The 20,012-nt window shown below is 47.1% G+C and overlaps 1 protein-coding gene across 1 annotated transcript; it reads right to left on the bottom strand.

The window, feature by feature from the left end:
* Nucleotides 1-1,614: 1,614 nt before the first annotated feature.
* LOC115637981 (mast cell protease 3-like) lies at nucleotides 1,615-7,656 on the bottom strand. Its single transcript, XM_030539581.1, has 5 exons — nucleotides 7,550-7,656; nucleotides 6,591-6,747; nucleotides 6,252-6,387; nucleotides 3,203-3,463; nucleotides 1,615-2,494 (listed from the first exon to the last, which is right to left on the bottom strand). The coding sequence occupies exons 1-5, from the start codon at nucleotides 7,605-7,607 to the stop codon at nucleotides 2,345-2,347; spliced, it is 762 nt and encodes a 253-aa protein (XP_030395441.1). The 5' UTR covers nucleotides 7,608-7,656; the 3' UTR covers nucleotides 1,615-2,344.
* Nucleotides 7,657-20,012: the final 12,356 nt, after the last annotated feature.

A 20,012-nucleotide genomic window follows, 5' to 3' on the forward strand; every position in this document is an offset into this window, starting at 1 on the left:
AGATAAAGTTAGCAGGAGTCAGTCTATGAGCAAAGGTCAGGCCCCGTTACAAAGCATATTCACTATCTGATATGTGAACTTGCCAAGCACAGGGCTGGTGTTGCAAAAACACAAACACTCCTAGGCACTAAGTATTCACTTAAATATATTCCAGAAGGACTGTGCCAGAACTTCCTAATGCAAGGTAAACACAGTTCCTGAAGATGACGCAAAGACACACCAACTCTTCCTAAAGATAAGGTCAGGATGACAACGTGATGGACAGAGACGTTTTGAGCGAACCATCAGGGACCCTCAGGTAAATGAGGGTGACTAACAACATCAAAGGGGCAATACATAACTTATTCGTACCAGTGTAAAAAAGGGGGGTCACAGAGGGATTGTCTTTGTCTGGTTTTGGGGGGAGCGGATTGTCACCCCCCCTCAATGAGCCGAGCCCATTGTCACGGGCATAAATGTGTTCATGTACCTGTAGCACATATAGGGCAGTAATACCGTGCTTTGCTAGCAATAAACCTGGCCAAGCACCTTTGCCACTGAACTGAGTCTGTGGTCTTCTTGGACAGTTTGAGCAAAGTCTGCTGTACAAGCTACCTGGCCAGAGCTGGTGCAGCACACACAGAGAGAACACACACGCAGCCAACAACTGAAAACACAGGTGACCCCGACCGCTGATCTGGTAAGCGGGTGAACTGCCTTCTATAGGAATCATGAACTAACATGGCAGAAAGCTACCTGTAGGGAACCCCCTTATCTCTTCCCTGCAAATCCTCACAGAGTTTGATGAGATACGGATACACTGGGCTGCCAGCAAAGGACGTCCATATGAATTAAAAAAAGATAGTGTGGAAGAAACATAGACTGGACTCTGTAGGGCTAGGGCAGCCACTGTAGCGCTGAAAAATAAGAAGAGTAAGTTCTGTCTGGAGGGAGATCTCACGGCAGGCTCGACTGTTCATTTCTCTGGAACATCAATAGTTTTCTGTCCTCCTTTCCTCTGCAATATCCCTCCATACATCCTTCTATATCCATCTGTCTTCTTATATACTATGTCCATCCATTCATCGTTCTCCAGTATCTATTCATGATCTCCATCCTTCTTCAATATCAATCTGTCTATTCTCTTGTAATATACATCCATCCGTCTATCCATCTGTCCAGTCATCCTTCTGCAATATCCATCAATCCATCCATACTTCTGTATTGCCCATCCATCCATCCTTCTACCTTCTCATCTGCCATATCCATCCATTCATTGTTCCACAGTATCTATTCATCCTCTGTCTGTCCATCCTCCTGCAATATCCATAAGTCTTCTCATCTGCCTTTTCTAGCCATCCATCCACAATATCCATCCATCCAGCTCTCCATCCACCTTTCTGCAATATCCTTCCATCTGTTGCCTTTTCTTTTATTTAAGTGAATTTTGTAGTGCGGTATTACACCATCATAGGTTTGGCTCTAGTGGCTACAGTTTCAAACTCACAGAGTGAAAGTCACCTCTGCTACTTGCTTCAGATTTACTTGCTTCAGAGTCTCTAGGAACACATAAGGACAAAGGGTTGTGACCACAGGTGCATTTCACACATAAAAGGCCCAGTCTGTTTTACAAGTTTTATTAAAGTTACAGTTAAAGTTATGATTAACCAAGCACATAGAAATTATATAAAGATCTGTTCACATGTTACAAATATTGTTATACTCACATCATTTAGTGATATTTTAAAGGTCTAATTGCTGCCTTGCCAAATGATCATCACTAGAGGGGTGATTCCTGCTGGTGTTTCCAATAGGAAGCTCAATTTTCCTAATCTGGGCATCCTCTTTTTATAATGTGGTTACAGCTATGCCTCATTAGCTTTTATGCACATTGCGCACCCTGCAGTTAAGGCACATGTTAGAAAAATGTCACTACTGGGGATCTTGTAAGGAAAAAATTACTCTTATTGTTCATTTTTCGCAGCACCAGTACATCTTTCCCCGTAATCTTGTGGCATAGGGTCATTCTTTGGTAACTTACGTCAAGCATTTCTTAAGCCTGTGGCCTAGTGGGGCTAAGCCACTATCTTACAGGCCTCAGCCTGTAGGCCTTGCATTTGAATCCACCTTACTTAGACACCTAAATCCTAATTATCTCTTCTAACTACTGACCAATCTTATATTTCTGTAATCCTACAATTTAACTCTAATCAGCATAGAAAGATTATGTATGGCATAACATGTTGTTTAATCGTAACATCACACAATAAATGAGCAATAAACTAAAATCATTGGCTACATATCTATCCATCCATCTGCAATACCCATCTATCTCTCCAGTCACACTAGAGATAGACACTCCCCTCTAAGGCTTCAGCTTGTGCAGAGTGTTCTTGATCCAGCACACGTATTTGGAGAGTCTGGTAAACACACTGGGAGTTGACCAGTCACCAGTGCCATGGGAGACTATGCCCTGGGCCTTCCCATCACAGACTAGGGGGCCCCCAGAGTCGCCCTGAAATGCAAACTCCAGGTGTAGGGTTACTGATGTCCAAGAAAAGGGTGGGTTGCATTCTCTATTCACGGTCCTGAAATCCACCTCTGTACCCCGCTTCCTGGGGGTTCAAAGTCAAGTCACTCCCAGGACCTGCCCAGGGCTCCCACCCCATGATCCAGAGACCCAACCAACCCCTGTCCCTGAATTCTAGGCTCTGTCCAATTCTGGTGCCTGATTTCTAGCATCCATCCCCTGCCCTTGATTTCTAGGATCTCCTGCTGATTTCTCAGATCCACCCCTGGGTTCTTGATTCAGCAATTCCTCTCTCTGATCCTCCCAGGATCTGTCTGATTTCCAAACCTGATTTCTGGGATCTGTCCCTCACTACTAAGATCCATCCCTGATTTCCAGCATGTGGCTGATTCTTGTCCCTGATTTCTAGAACCTGTTGAACATCCAGATGATTTCTGTCCTCGATTTCTGGGATCTAGCCAGTTCCTGTCCCAAATTTTTAGCATCCATTCCTCATTTGAAAGAACTGCTTGGTTCTTGTCCCTGATTCCTAGCCTCCATTCCTGATTCCTAGGATCTAGCCAATTCTGATTCCTGGTTCCCAGGATCTGCCTGGCTCACCATGGATCCTGACTCTCCCCATTCTGCCGAGCCCTGTCAGTCTCCTGTTCTTGCAGCACCTTGCAGCGCCACGTGCCCCTGTCCCACACTCACCAGAAATGGTGCCTTCCTCTGCTGGGGGTCCCCCACGCACAGCATCCTGGATGGGACATAGTGCAGAATGGGCTGAGATAGACACATGCTCTTGCTCATAACTGTCAGTTCCACCTCCTGCAGGGTCGGGGAGGGCTGGGCGTTTGTTTTGATACTGGTCTGTCCCCAGCCAGCCACGCTGCACACTGCCCCCTTCTTCACCTTCTTCTGGGACAGGGGGATGGTGCCCACAGTCTGGGTCAGCTCAGCCTTGTCCCTCAGCTGTAATGCGGAGGCAGGGGAAGAGAGAGAAGGGAAATCAAACTCCTCTTGGGAGATGCATCCTGTCCAGGGGGAGGTGGGGCTAGATGGGACCAGGTGGGACAGCCCCATGAGAACTGAGAAAATCTTTGATGCAATGTGCCTACTAGGGGCTTGGTGATGGGATAGAGTGATACCTACAGCAGCGTGAAGTCACCAGTGGAAGGATGACGTGAACGCATTGCTACATGCCGCAGTGTGGGGGTAAGTGGGAGTGGGAGGATGGAATGAAAGTGGTACCTGCAGTAGTGTGAATTCATTGAGGTTGGGGTGGTATTACATCCCATTGTGACGTTGCACTCCATATGCTTTATAAAAATGTGCTTATGAATATGACATAACTGCTGTATGCTAAATACCCCTTGTATGATATCATTGGAAAGTTTATAATCCACTGTGTGTGTTCTTCCTATTTGTTTGCATGTATTATTTCTATGTCTGGAGTTAGGATAATAAGATATAAACTTGAATTACTGATGAAAACATATTAAGTAGAAGCCATTAAGGGTGCTTCAGAAACAATGAGTTGTGAATGGCCCTGATTACCTGCAAGCCTTCCTATGTACCTGTGGGTCAACCCAGGAAGAATGGAGACTGGGTTCTTAGAGCGACCTGTGACCCTCTCACCTGATACTGAATTCCATCTTGAATGTGGTACTTTTCCAGAGGAGGGGTAGGATTTCAAACAAAGGTTTCCCACCTTAGGAAAGTTCTATATAAAGTCGGGAAGCAAACAATAGGTGTCTTCAGCTGGCTTAAGAGGTGGCCTCCTCACCCCACAGAGATACCTTCAAGCACCTGGAAACAAAAGGACTGTAACCACAGCGGTGGGTGAGAAGAGGCTGGACCCAGGTCAGAGAAGGCATTTGACCTGAGAAGGATTTTACCTGAAGTAACATCTAGGGTGAGAAGTTATCATTTGTAACTGATTTCTTAGTGTATTCAGCTTAGCCTTGCATGTTTTGTTTTATTTTGTTCTGTGATTTACTTTGTTCTGTCTGTTATTGCTAAAAACCACTTAAATCCTACTTTTTATATTTAATAAAATCACTTCTGTTTATTAATAAATCCAGTAATTGTTACCTGAGGGGTGGGGGGCGAACGGTTGTGCATATCTCTCTTTTGATGATATAGAGGGCGAACATTTAATGACTTTACCCTGTATAAACTTTATACAGATTAAAACAGATTTATCTGGGGTTTGGATCCCATTGGGAGCTAGGTATCTGAGTGCTGGAGACAGGTAACCTGCTGAGCTGTTTTCAGTTAAGGTCTGCAGCTTTGGGGATGTGGCCTGGACTCTGTGTCTGTGTTGCAGCAGGCTAGAATGTCTGGCTCAACCAGGCTGGGTTCTGGAGGCCCAGGCTGGCAGGAAAAACAGGCTCAGAGGTAGTTTCAGCACATCAGGTGATAGGCCCAAGGGGATCTCTGTGACTGAGCCCATCACACCCATATTCTTCACAGTAATGTTAGGATATGAGTATGGCACAATTGTGATATATTTTGTGCAAAATAAGGCATGTGAAATATCATTGGAAAGCTTATGATTTCCTGAGCATGATTATCATATTTATATGCATGTATCATTTTTGTATCTGAAGTTAGGAATATTGTCTACGCACCTATTACAAATGTGTTTACACCTGGGGAACACCCACTAGACAGAATGCAATCAATCTAGATTGCTGGCTGTTACGGGCTGTTAGGAAGAACAGTAGGTCTTAGAAGATGCCAATCTCTTACCAAGGAGCCTTCCTAGGCAAGGCCTCCTGGGAACGCTGCAAACAGCCTTTATGTTATGTCTGCAGATTTATGTGATCAAGCTACCTGGTACTGGACTTCATGATAATATTAGTATTTTTCCACCGATCTGGAGAGGGAATCACACTGGAAGACAAATAATTCCTGCCATATGTAAAACCTATTTAAGGCAAGGGAGTGACATAATCATGGTTTGTTCTTCACGGAATCCCCACCCAGGATGACTGCTGTAAACATCTAACAAACACTGAATGAGGGCCAAAGGACTGAGCACAGGCTGGAAGGCTGGCTAGCCTGTAAATGAAATATTGGAAGTTTTAATCTGCAGGCAAATGCAACTGGCCTTCGAGAATCTCTGCAATCTGCCTAAAACAACATTTAGGGTGGGACTTTGCTACTTGTAAGCAGTGTAGTATATTAAGCTTAGATTGCATATTTGTCTTATTTGCTGGGTAATCTACTTTGGTCTGTTTGCTATCCCCTATAATCATTTACAATCTTTTGTAGTTAATAAACGTGTTTTGTTTTGTCTAAAACCCAGTGTGTATGTGGAAATTATGTCTTGGGGCAGAAAACCGTGCATGTCCCTCTCCACATTGAGGGAGAGAGTGAATTTCATGAGATTATGCTGTATAGTTCTCTGTGCAGCACAAGATGGTACAATTTTAGGTTTAGTCTCTAGATGGGGTGTTCACTTGAGTACTGGGCAGTTCTTTAGCTGAGCCTTCCCATGCAGAGCTGATCACAACATCGTTGTGAAACTGCAGCTGGATGTGTCTCTACCTGTATACATGCTGGAGGGGATTTGAGAGCCTGTCACACCATTACAGTGTAAAGGGAGCCCAGGTTTAGGGTCAGGCAGACTCAGTGGTACCCCAGTTCCAAGCGGCACCCCAGGGGGAATCCGTCACAGTGGGATGATTGGATGGGGTGATACCTGCAGAAGTGTGAGGTCACTGGGGGTAGGGGGGTGAGATGAGGGCAGTACCTGCAGCAGCATGATGTCATTTTCAAATGTCTCGTCATTGAATTCTGGGTGGGGGATTCGGCGACGTACCCAGATCGTCTGCTTCCCTAGTTCATCTGTTTCAAAGTTGTGGGCCCCCAGCAGCACGGAGATGTTGCTGTGAAATACAAGGGGATGCAGGTGCTGCAGATAGGCCAGCACTGTGGATTCAGGCATGGGTCATTAACCTCATTAAAGTGGGTGTGTGTAGATCATGCTAGCACTCCAGGGCCTTTCCCCTGTTGGGTGGGGAGTAGCTTTGACCTGGCCCAAGGTTAGGAGAATGGCTGACTCCAGGACAAGGGATCTTGCATTTCTTACCCAAGGTTGCAGTTACAATGAGCTGCCGTCACCACCACGTCCTCCCTGATCAGGAACCCTCCGCATATGTTTCCTCCCTTTCCTTCTCTCTGTATTTTCACAAAGGCCATGTAGGGTCTGGAGTGAGGCCGGGCTTCCTGTCCTCCAATGATCTCCCCTGACAGAGGTTCCAAGAGAAGGAGTTAATTCTGGTCCCCAATCCAGCCAGCTGGTGTATCCCTCCACTAACCGGGATCAGGGCCTCCATTGTCCTAGGCTCTGAACTGACCCAATCCGAGACCAGAGTTTGGTAGAATTGGAAAATGAACCAAGGAGTCCTGGCTCCTACCCCTCCCTCCCCCACTCTAACCATACAGACTTCACAGACCTGCATTTCCTGTCTAGGAGCTGGCTGTTCACATCAGCAGCTTATTGAATTTCTGTGTGCTGCCTCCCTCTCAGGGGATTTATTATGGTAGCATCAACCCCCTCCTCTCCCTTTTCCCCTTTAGGTCCCTGCCCACCTGCCCTCAGACCCTATGCCTCCCCAGCTGGGTCCTGGGCACACACTGATGCCCCCAGGTCCCAAGGCTTGGGGGCACCTCAGCTTTGTTCTGGGCACCCACACACATTGATAACTTCCCCAAGGCTCCACGGACCTGAGATTCCCCAGCTGGGTCCTGGGCCCACACTGATGCTCCCAGGCCCCAAGGCTCGGGAGCACCTCAGCTTTCTTCTGGGCACATACACACCGATAACCATCCCCAGACCCCTCTGCCCTGAGGCTCCCTAGTTGGGTCCTGGGCAAACACTGATAGGCCCTGGAGCCCCACAGCACTCAAGCTGGGTGCTGGGGACACAGCAATGGCCCTGGTGGAAGCGTCTGACTCTGGGGAGGAGCCCGGGTTTGCAGACAGCTCCAGTAGTGCCAGGCTCTACTTCCTGTGAGGCCAGAGGGGCCTGTTCCCTCCTGTACTCACCAGCCTGAGACCCAGGGGGCAGGGGAAAGACCATGGGAAACAGGAGCAGCAACTGCATCGTCAGAGGGAGGCTGGGGAAGGCGATGGTGTGTTTGTCTCTGGGTGTCACGTATAGGACTGGTGATGCTTGGCTCAGGGTAAACCACAGCCCCTGGATTCTGCCGGGGAGGAGTTCACACATAGGGTAAGGCAGTCACCAGCCACCCTGCAGAGCTAGCAGAAAGCAAACCTTTGGGGCTGCACACATCTGGGGCCCTAGAGCCTCTGGGGATGTGCATATATGGGGAATTGCACCCCCTGGGGCTTTGTACATCTGAAACCCTGTACTTGTGGAGACTGTGCAGCTCTGGGGCCCAGCACCCTTGGGGGGCTGAGCTCATGTGGGGCCCTGTACCCCATGAGGCTGTGCACATGTGGCTTCCTGTACCCCTGGACTGTGCACATCTGGGCCCCCTTAGCCCCAGGGCTATTCACATCTGGGGCCCTGCAACCCTGAAGGCTGTGCACTTGTGGGACCTGCACCCCCTGAGGTTATGTACTTCTTGGGCCCTGCACCCCTGGGCTTCTGCATATCTGGGGTGCTATAGTCCAGGGGCCATGCATATTTGGGGCTCTGAACCCCCTGGGGGCTATGCACACTGGGGCCACTATGCCCCCCCAAATCACCAGCCTGAGCCCTGGGAGCAGGAGTATGAGCAGCATTGTCAGGGCACAGCTGGGGAGGGGGCATCTGCCTGGCCGACAGGTTACAGGTCTAGCTTGGCACTGGGAATGCAAGGCAGGAAACCTCAGGGCCATGCTCTCCAGGATGTGGGTGAGAGCTCTCCCATCTCAGCCCTTGGACCCCCCTACCATATCAGCTAGGGGGTGACGGCGGAAAAGGGGAGTTGCCATCTGAGACCTCTCAGCCCCTGAGTCCATTGTGGTGGGGCTATGGGCATTGCAGGGCTGCGCCCACACTGGGCAGTGCCCTGCACCCTGCTGAGCGGGGGCAGGTGGCTCAGCTGCTAAGAGGAAGGGCCCAATTGAGGCCTGTGTTGTGGTCAACTCAGCCTCATCTTAGCATCTCTCTGCAACAGGAAGGCTCCAGCGTCTGGCTGGGACCTTCATCAATTGCAGGCTCACAGACTCGCTTGCCTGCTATCTTGCAAAGCAACACCACTCATCTCTCTCCTTGTGTCCCGGTGAAGGACCTGGAAGAAGGTTCCTCTGTGGCTAGTCCCCTCCAGAGTCTGGAGCAGTGTGCACATATGGGGCAGAGCTGATCCCTGATGCAACTTGCATTGACACCCCCCAACCCCGGTCTGTGCACATGCCTGTTGGGGCATGTGGCTAGGGCTGAGACATCCACTGAACTGGCTTTGTTGGCCTCTTCCTCCAGGTGTCTGGGCTGAATCAGAGATGTGGGTGGAGGGGGACACCTCAGTGTGATGTTTCCACCCGCCAGGTGGTCCTTGGCCATCTTTGTTCCTGGGCAGGGGGCGGGGAGATCAGGCCCAACTAGGTCACGCCCCTCACAGCTGAGACCCTGGAGCCCTGCCCAGCTCGGGGCTGCTCGTTCTGGGGCCAGGCACAGCTGGGGACACACTTAGATGGGACTCCCCTGTTGCCCCTGGCACCTGTGCACTTCTGGGTACTGCGCACATCTGGAGTGAATCTGGGGGAGGTGGTTCAGTAGCTAACAACAGAGCCTTAACTCTCACCCTGGCTTGGTGCTACTGTGGTGGGAGTCATGATCTGACCAACTCTCAGCTCAGCTTCTGGTAGGAACCGGCCTTTTGATCCTTCTCAACCCTCCCCCTGCCCCGCAGTGTGGGTGTGAGCCAGAGGGAGGGATGTGGGCCAGGGAGACTAGATCCCCCCGTCTGTGACAGCACCACTTCCTTCAGACACCCAGATTGAGGACCAGACCCAAAACAATTAATCAGAGCCAGCCAGTTTTGTCCGGGAGAGTTGGCGCTCTGAGAGGGAAATGGTTCAATGTCCCATCCCCATGCTCCTGGGCCAGCCAGTGCCCACCCTGGGGCTTTATTGAAACCGGTGGCCCTTAGAAAGGAAAGGCCCCATGTCCATCCCTCACCCACCCTCACACAAAGGGTTGCTGTGTAGCGTGAGGCTGGATCCCATAAGAAGCTGCTCCCATTGCATTGTGTGAGGGGCTGAGTGGACTCCAGTATGTACCTGCTCCTGGCCTTATGTTCTAGCAGGCCCATTGCATGTTCAGTGCTTCTGAAAATCTGCCCATATCCCTGCATTGGGAGATGCTGGGAGCTGAGCTTCCATGGGATTGAGCCCCAGCACTTGGCAGGATGGACTGGGGATTGTCAAATGGGTTGCAGGGTGTTAGGGGCCGAACATCCACTGCTTCACTCCTGCAGGTGGCTTTGCACATGCCAGCCTGGCTGTGTGTGATAGTGGTGGCCAGTTCTAAAAGCCCTGGAAGGAATTAAACACCGACAAAGGCTGAATGTCACTAGACTCCATTGATTCTGGCAGACAGAAGATGGAGTGAAATTAACAGGGAAACATGGCAGAGGTGAAGGCACGAACAGACCTGAGATACTACAGCCATGGTTAACACTGTCAGGGGATGGATGAAGAAGATGTGTGGGGAGGGAGGGAGGGAGGGAGACTTCCATATGTGTAGGGAGAGAGGGAGAGATGGGTGGCAGGATGGATTGATAGAAGGTTGTGGTTGGGGAGGGAGGGATGCATAGAGTGAAGGGGTGGATGGACCTAGAGGGTGTTATCAGAAGAGAGATCCTGAGACATGAGGCCTGCTATAAGGATCCTGGTGTAAGACCTAAGGCCTGAATTTAAGTCAAGCCCTTCTGAATTAAAATAAAGTTAGCAAGAGTTGGGCTATGACCAAAAGTCATGCCCCTGTTATTAAGCAGAGACCTGTTTTCAGGTTCATTATCTGATACACGAACTTGCCAAGACCAGGGCTGGCACTCCTAGGCACTAATTATTCACGCAAACATATTCCAGAAGGATGGTGCCAGAACATCCTAATACAAGGTAAATACCTCCAATACATGTTAAACACACTCCCTGAAGGTGATACAGGAACACACTGATCCCTCCTAAAGATAAGGTCAGGATGACAGGGTGAAGAATAGAGATGTTTTGAGAAAACCAACAGTTAAAGAGTGGTAACTAATCATATCAGAAGGGCAATACGTAAATTGTTTGTATTGATGTATAAAAGGGGGAACACAGAGTGGGTGTCTTTGTCCGGCTGAGGGGGGAGCAGAAAGTCCCTCACTGAGCTGAGTCCCTTGTCTTGGGCATATATGTATTCAGTGTACCTGTAGCACATATATAGCATTAATACTGTGCTCTGTTAGCAAGAAACCTGGCCAAGTGCCTCCCCCACTGAACCGAGTCTGTGGTTTTCCTGGGCAGTTTGATAGATGTCTGCTGTACTGGCTACCTGGCCAGAGCTGGTGCAGCACACACAGAGAACATACACACAGAGAACACACACGCAGCCAACAGCTGACAACACTGGTGACCCTGACTGCTGATCTGGTAAGCAGGTGAACTCTCCTCTGTAGGAATCACGATATAACATGGCAGAAAGCTATGAACTTGGGAACTCCCTTCTCCCATCCTTGAAAATCCCCACAGAGTTATATGAACGCGCTGGGATGTCAGCATAGGACGTCCATATGAATTTTGAAAAGATAGTGGGGAAGAAACATAGAATGGAATCTGTAGGGCTAGAGCAGAGACTGCAGCCTTGGAAAAAAATAAGGGTAAGTTCTGTCTGGAGGGAGATCTCACAGCAGGCTCGACTGGTTGTTGTTCATTTCTCTGGATCACCAGTAGCTCTCTGTCCAACTTTCCTCTGCAATATCCATCTGTCTGTCTTCCTATCTGAAACATCCATCTGATCTTCTTCAACATCTATTCATCATCGATCCAGCCGTCTTCTGCATTATCCACCCATCCATCGATCTGCAATATTCATCTGTCCATCTTCTTGCAATATCCATCCTTCCCTCTACTCATCCATCAATCTATCCTTCTGGAAGTCGGTGTCTATGCATTGACTTAGTTTGTTGTACTTCAGGTCTTCATTCTCTCCTAAGGGATTGAGCTGTTTGAGGATCATGGGAATCACATGACTCAGTGCATTGTGGGAGAGGTAGTCCAGGCAGGGGCTACAGAAGGGAAAATAGAGGCCTGAACTACAGTTCCCAGAAGGCAATGTTGACCTTGCTTGAAATGTAGCATTTTGGGTGAGCTCAACCAACCAAAACCCTAGAATCATAGAAATGTAGGGCTGGAAGTGACCTGGAGAAGTCGTCTAGTCTAATCCTCTCCTCTGGGGCTGTACCAAATAAACCTAGACCATCCCTGACAGGTGTTTGTCCAACCTGGTCTTAAAAACCTCCAGTGATGGAGATTCCACAACCTCCCCCTAGTTAACCTGTTCCAGAGCTTCACTATTCATAGAGTTAGAAAGTTTTTCAAATATACAACCCAAATCTCCCTTGCTGCAGATTAAGCCCATTACATCTTGTCCTACCTTCAATGGATATGGAGAACATTTGCTCACTGTCCTCTTTAGAACAGACCTTAACATATCTGAAGATGGTTATCATATCACTTATTCATTAGCCTAAACATGCCCAATTCTTTCAGCGTTTCCTTCTAGGTCAGCTGTTCTAAACCTCTGATCATTTATTTGTTCTTGTTTCTCTCCTCTGTACTCTCTCCGGTATGTTCACATGGAAGGAAACTTTTCAATCTGTTCACATCTCAGCATGTTTCATTTTTATTAAAAAATTAAACATTTTTACATTTCTGAGTCAAATCTGTTTTTGGAATTTCCATTCTGCCAAAAACGTTGAAATCTCAACTTTTCTTTGAAGATAAAGATAGGAATATTGCCATTTCCTGTGGGACAGGAATGCTGACTCTCCCTCAGGTCCAATGTCATCCTGGCCCTATGGACATCAACAGCAAAGCTCCCATCCACATGTATGGGGCTAGGATTTCACCCAAGCTCCTGTCTGTTAGGCAGCTTCAGGGTTGAGTTCACCAGCTGAACCTCTAGTGAGGGTGAGGAGTAGAGAGAGTCAGAACATGTGGTGGGGATGTGGGGAGGAAGGGAGGTTTTTTCATCAACATTTTCCCTGGAAAACTTTGTTGAAAAATCAAAGTCCAACAATTTCTAGTCATGGTGCATCCTGGGAGTTGTATTTAAGGTGCCTCATGCCCTTATGGGAACATAGGCCTGGAAGACTCTTACTGGGTCATCGAGTCCAGTTCCCGCTATTCCAGGCATCTCCAGTGTATCATCCCATCCATAGACTTATCAAGCTTTGTCTGAATCCTTGTTAGGTGGTTCGCCCCCAGCATCTGCCATTGGAGGTTGTTCCATAACCTCCCCCCTCTGATGGTTAGAAACCTTCTCCTCACCTCCAGCATCCATTGATCCCTGCCACTTTTATCCCCATTTGATTTGTCCTTTATCTTCAGCAGCTTGTCTCCCTCCCTGGTGCAATCCGGCCCCCTCTCAGGTTGAGTTTTAGGCTAATCTAGCCCAGGTATTTTATTCCCCTCTCATCAGACCAGCTCTCCATCCCCCTGATTGTCCCACCAGCTCTTTTCAACACCTGCTCCAGCCGAGTTCCCTCTTTCTGGGACAAGGCTGTGAACCAGATTCCAGCTGAGCAATGCCCAGAACCTTCTCCTCTGTCATTAAACTCTCCCTCTCTCTACTGGGGACACCTTGGCTTCTCCATCCCAAGATCATATTGACCTTTCTCCTGGCTGTGTCCCTAAGTCATCCTGCGATTGACCAACACACTCACATCTCCCTCCCTTCCTTCGCTTCCAGCTCATGAGCCCTCAGCTCAGAGCAGCAATTCCTGTTATTTGTCAACTATGTTCATAGCCCATGTTAAATTTACATAAGAACATAAGAACGGCCATACTGGGTCAGACCAAAGGTCCAGCTAGCTCAATACACTGTCTTCCAACAGTGGCCAATGCCAGGTGCCCCAGAGGGAATGAACAGAACAAGGAATCATCAAGTGATCCATCCCCTGTCGCCCATTCCCAGCTTCTGGTAAACAGAGGCTAGGGACACTATCCCTGCCCATCCTGGCTAACAGCCACTGACAGACCTATCCTCCATGAATTTATCTAGTTCTTTCTTGAACCCCGCTATAGTCTTGGCCCTCACAACATCATCTAGCAAAGAGTTCCACAGGTTGACTATGTGCTGCATGAAAAAATACTTCCTTTTGTCTGTTCTAAACCTGCTGCCTATTAATTTCATTTGGTGGCTCCTTATTCTTGTGTTATGAGAAGAAGTAAATAACATTTCCTTATTTATTTTCTCCACACCAGTCATGATTTTATAGACTTCTATCATATCCCCCCTTAGTTGTCTCTTTTCCAAGCTGAAAAGTCCCAGTCTTTTCAATCTCTCCTCATAAGCAAGCTGTTCCATACACCTAATCATTTTTGTTGCTCTTTTCTGAACCTTTTCCAGGTCAAATATATCTTTTATGAGATGGGGCGACCATATCTGCACACAGTATTCAAGATATGGGTGTACCATGAATTTATAGAGAAGCAACATGATATTTTCTGTCTCATTATCTATCCCTTTCTCAATGATTCCCGACAATCTATTCACTTTTTTGACTGCCACTGCACAGTGAGTGGATGTTTTCAGAGAACTATCCACAATGACTCCAAGATCTCTTTCTTAAGTGGTAACAGTTAATTTAGACCCCATCATTTTATATGTATAGTTGGGATTGTGCTTTCCAATGTGCATTACTTTGCATTTATCAACACTGAATTTTGTCTGTCATTTTCTTGCCCTGTTGCTGAGTTTTGAGAGATCCTTTTGTACTCCTTGCAGTCTGCGCATGGGACATAACTCTCTTGAGTAGTTTTGTATCTGCAAAATTTGCCACCTCACTGTTTACCTCTTTTTCCAGATCAGTTGTGAGTATGTTAAATAGGACTGGGCCCAGTACAGACCCCTGGGGGACACCACTATTTACCTCTCTCCATTCTGAAAACTGACCATTTATTCCTACTGTGACATTGCACTCCATATGTTTTATGGAAATATGTTTATGAGTGTGAATATGATGTAACTGGAACATGTTTTATGCAAAAGGTCTCTTGTAAGGTATCATAACAAAGGTTATAACCTACTGAATATAGTCCTCCTCTTTGTATGCATGTATTATTCTTGAATCAGAAGCTACAAATATGAAGTATTACTCTGAGGTCCTATTGTAATTATGCAAAGTGGGAGTCATTATGGGTGGTTTAGAATCTTGATGGTTTCCATTGACTAGGACAATTGGTTGTAAATTGTTTATTTACTTGCAAGCCTTCTGTGTACATGTGGGCCAACCCAGGAAGAATGGAGAATAGGGGTAAGTGATTAATACCTGGGGGAGCAAACAGCTGTGCATATCTCTTTCTCAGTGTTACAGAGGGTGGACAATTTACGAATTTACCCTTTATAAGTTTTATACAGAGTAAAATGGATTTATTTGGGGTTTTGATCCCATTGGGAGCTGGGTGTCTGGGTGCTGGAGACAGGTAACCTGCTGAGCTGTTTTCAATTAAGGTCTGCAGCTTTGGGGACGTGGCCCAGACCCTGGGTCTGTGTTGCAGCAGGCTAGTGTGTCCGGCTCAACAAGACAGGGTTCTGGAAGTCCCAGGCTGCCAGGGAAAACAGAGGGTCATAGGGTAATTTGAGCACATCAGAAGAGAGTCCCAAAGGGTTCTCTGTGACCGAACCTGTCACACCTTTCATGCCTTTCAACCAGTTACCAATCCATGAGAGCACCTTCCCTCTTATCCCATGACTTTTTACTTTATTTAAGAGCCTTTGATGAGGGATCTTGTCAAGGGCTTTCTGAAAATCTAAATACACTATATCATCTGGATCCCCTTGTCCCCATGCTTGTTGACCCCCTCAAAGAATAATAGTAGATTGCTGAGGCTTGATTTCCCTTTACAAAAAACATGTTCCTTCTTCCCCAACAAATTATTTTTGTCTATGTATCTGGCAATTTTGTTCTTTACTATAGTTTCAACTAGTTTACCCAGTACTGAAGTCAGGCGTACCAGTCTGTAATTGCAAGGGTCACCTCTGGAACCCTATTTTAAAATCGGCATCATATTAGCTATCCTCCAATCATTTGGTACCGAAGCTGATTTAAATGCTAGGTTACAGACAACAGATAGTAGTCCTGCAATTTCACATATGAATTCCTTCAGAACTCTTGGGTGAATCACATCTGGTCCTGGTGGCTTATTGCTGTTTAATTTATCAATTTGTTCCAGACCTCTTCTAATGATACCCCAATCTGGGACAGTTCCTCAGATTTGTCACCTAAAAAGAATGGCTCAGATGTGGGAATCTCCCTCACATCCTCAGCTGTGAAGACCAATGCAAATAATTCATTTAGTTTCTCCACAATGGCCTTATCATATTTGAATGCTTCTTTAGCACCTTTATCATCCAGTGGTCCCACTGGTTGTTTAGGAGGCTTCCTGATTCTGATGTACTTAAAAAAAAATTGCTATTACTTTTTGAATCTTTGGATAGCAGTTCTTCAAATTATTTTTTGGCCTTCCTAATTATATTTTTACATTTCATTTGCCACAGTTTATTTTCCTTTGTATTTTCCTCATTAGGATTTAATTTCCACTTTTTAAAGGATGTCTTTTCCCCCTCTCACTGCTTCTTTTACTTTGTTGTTTAGCCACGGTGGCTCTTTTTTGTTCTCTTACTGTGATTTTTAATTTGAGGTATGCATTTAAGTCGAGCTATATGGTGTCTTTAAAAAGTTTCCGTACAGCTCACAGGGATTTTACTTTTGGTGCTGTACCTTTTAATTTCTGTTTTGCTAACCTCCTCATTTTTGTGTAGTTCCCCTTTCTGAAAGTAAATGCTAGAGTGTTGGGGTAGTGTGGTGTTTTTCCCACCCCAGAGATATTGAATTTTATTATATTTTATTATAATATGGTCACTATTACCAAGCGGTCCAGCTATATTCACCTCTTGGACCTGATCCTGAGCTCCATTTGGGACTAAATCAAGAATTGCCTCTCCTCTGGTGGGTTACAGGACTCGCTATACAAGAAGCAGTCATTTAAAATGTCAAGAAACTTTAACTCTGCATCCCTTCCTGAAGTGACATGTACCCAGCCAATATGGAGATAGTTGAAATCCCACATTAGTACTGAGTTTTTTATTTGAAGCGCCTGTCTAATCTCCCTGAGCATTTCACAGTCACTATCACCATCCTGGTCATATGGTCTGTAATATATCCCTACTGCTATATTCTTCTTATTAGAGCATGGAATTACTATCCATAAAGATTGTATGGTACAGTTTGGTTCATTTATGATTTTTACTTCATTTGATTCTACACTTTCTTTCACATATTTAGATTCTTTGTCAGAAGCTGGGAATGGGTGACAGGGGCTGGATTGCTTGGTGATTACCTATTCTGTTCATTCCCTCTGGAGCATCTGGCACTGTCCATGGCTGGAAGACAAAATACTGCATGCGGACTGGAAACATTTAAGAGAATGCTATCATGGAGGTCCTGGACTTCAATCTCTTACCGTGCAGCCTAAATTTTCCAGGACCTCTCTCCTATCCTTCCCTGTGTTATTGGTACCTACACGTACCATGACCACCAGCTCCTCCCCAGAACTACGCATAAGCCTATCTAGATATCTCTAGAGATCCACAATCTTTGCACCATGCAGGCAAGTCTCCACCTAGTTTTCTCAGTCATTGCAAACCCAGCTATCTATGTTTCTAATGATCGAATCACCCATTGCTATTATCTGTCTCTTCCTAAATAACTGGAGTTTCCTCCCCTGGAGAGGTATCCTCAGTACAATAGTGTACCACAACATCATCTGGAAGGAGGGTCCCAACTGTGGGATCATTTCCCTCTGCTCCTGTTAGATGTTCTCCATCCCTGAGGCTTTCATCCTACTCAATAGCACAGAGACTGTCAGACTGGGGATGGGACCGTTGTACTGTGTCCCAGAAAATCTCCTCTGTGTACCTCTCTCTTTCCCTTAGCTCCTCCATCTCAGCCACCCTGGTCTCCAAAGCCCTTATTCAGTCTCTGAGGGCCAGGAGCTCCTTGAACCAAATGCACACATACGCCACCTGTCCATAGGCAGATAATCATACATGCTGTATTGAGTGCACTAAACTGAATAGCCTCCCACTCTGTTGCTGGACTACTGCCTGCATTCTCTTTTTACTCCTGAAGCTGGTTCCTTTGCTGATGTTTTGTTTTTATCAGATGTTTTTTAGTTGAAGTTTAAAGAATGTTAAGTGTATCTAGCCCCTCCTCAGACTTCTCCTGTAAACTCCCTCACAAAACTTCCCTGTTAGCTGTTCCTGTTCGCTAGCTCCTGTGGTCACTTAGGAGCAAGCTTTTTAAAGCTCTGATATTCCTGAGTAGCCCCACCCCCTGGTTAAATGTTGATGGGTGCTAAAGGGCTTAGGGATCACAGCCTCATTAAGAGGGTCTCAGCTCTCAGCCTTGCCTAGCAGGTCGCTAGGCTCAGCACACACACACAGTCAGCACATGGTCCCCCAAACATTGTAATGCTGGTACCACCCTTTGCACAGGCCATCTGAAACCACCTCCTGCTCTGCCTCCAGAAGCCTGTTGTTGGTGGTGTTCACTCCTGTCTGACCCTGTCCATCCACACTGCACTCGGAGCCTGGGCTGACATGGTGATCAGCCTCCAGCAGGGGGATGAGCCTCACCCACTCTGTCAGCTCTGTGCTATGTGACAGCTGCCATGGACGAGAGAGAGAGAGAATGGACCTGGATCAGCACAGGGATCAGAGCTGGTGTGGGGCATCACCACTCAGTTGGAGCCTGGATGTCTGTACAGGGAATGAGTGTGGGGTCACTGGAGGCTGAGCGATTGGATGGGAGTGGTACCTTTAGCAGTGTGAGGTCACAGGGGGCACGGTGATGGAGTAGGGGTGGTATGTGCAACAGTGTGAGGTCAGTGGGGTGGGGTGATGGGATGAGGGAAAGTGTCTTTAGCAGTGTGAGGTTACTGGGGGTGGGATAATGAGATGGGGCGGTGCCTGCAGCAGTGTGAGGTCATTGGGGTGGGGGTGGTGTCTGAAGCAGTATGAGGTTACTGGAGGTGGGGTGTTGCGATGAGGCAGTGCCCTGGCAGTTTGAAGGCAGTGGGGGTGGTACCTTCAGCGGCATGATGTCATTGTGAAAGTTCTCATTATTGAAGTCAGGGTGCTGGACCCAGCGATGGGCCTAGATCTGTTTCCAGTTCTGTCTTGGCTTCATGAAGTCTTGAACTCGCAGGTGAGAAAGATGTTGCTCAAAAAGTCAAGGGGATGGTAGGGTGGAGCTGTCACAGCCCTGCTCCTAACCTGTGCAGATTTCTATCTAAAGTTATGAGACTGAATAACACAGAGACCATTTATGCACCTACGTATTGATTGTCTTTCTCCTTTTCCTTTTCCGTTTAGCTAAAGATACACCAAAAGACTGACCAAAGGACTTTTCTCCTATATAGGGTGACCCATTGTCCAGTTCTTGTGTCCATGGTTCCAGAAAAATGTTGATAAATTGTACAGGGGTCAGAGAAGAGCCACAAGAATGATCAAATACTGGAAAAACCTACAAGTTAAATTGGTTTCAAATCCAGAGGGACTATAAAGTTTGTTTTTCTTTCTAAATGATTGTTTCATGACATGAGTTTTTAACAGGGACAGTAACTAACCATTGGAACAATTTACCAAAGGTCATGGTGGATTCTCCATTACCACCAATTTTTAGTGAAGATTGGATTTTTCAAAAAATCTACTGTAGATAAAAAGGAATTATCTGGGGGACCAGTTTTTTTTCAGATTGTATGGTTCAGTCCCTGAGCAAACAACATAGAGATTCACTCAGCCCCAATCCTAGCGTTAGCCCTCTGGGGCTGGGAAATCAACCGGTCGCTCTACTCACCAATGTGACATGGGGAAAAAGCTGTGGAGAGCAGCAGCAGCAGCTGCAGCATCCTTGGTTCAAATCCAGGGACTGGGTTTGGTGGATGTGTCTCATCCCTGGGGCTTGTATACAGCAAGCAGCAGGGAGGGGACCCTGGAAAGAGTTGACCTGGGACATGCAGGGTCATGTGTCTGGCTAGCAAGAAATTACCCAGCAGCGATGTGTCAGGGGTGGAGATTTCCCAAGAGGAAATCTCGAGCCACATCCCCGTCTGCATCAGGGGAGGTTTCCTCCCCGCACTGGTGCCTTCCCTGTCCCTGTCTGGGGACGTGGCCAGCTCTGAGGCCTCCCGTCTAAAGATGGCAGAATCCCCTTATGTCTGTTCTGCCCCCGGATGCCTGGATCCCCAGATGTTCAGGCCAGCAGATTCTATTCCACCATCCCATCTGCCTTCC

This window comes from Gopherus evgoodei, chromosome 21 (genome assembly GCF_007399415.2).
Source record: "Gopherus evgoodei ecotype Sinaloan lineage chromosome 21, rGopEvg1_v1.p, whole genome shotgun sequence".
Classification (NCBI taxonomy): Eukaryota; Metazoa; Chordata; order Testudines; family Testudinidae; genus Gopherus; species Gopherus evgoodei.

Bases quoted from the DNA above. Each gene is read 5' to 3' on its own strand.
- LOC115637981 (XM_030539581.1), bottom strand. From the start codon at position 7,607: ATGCAGTTGCTGCTCCTGTTTCCCATGGTCTTTCCCCTGCCCCCTGGG. The intron at 6,748-7,549 runs GTGAGTACAGGA...AACCTCTGTCAG, and splicing joins GCCCCCTGGGTCTCAGGCTG to GGGAGATCATTGGAGGACAG. The intron at 6,388-6,590 runs GTAAGAAATGCA...TGTATTTCACAG, and splicing joins CATTGTAACTGCAACCTTGG to CAACATCTCCGTGCTGCTGG.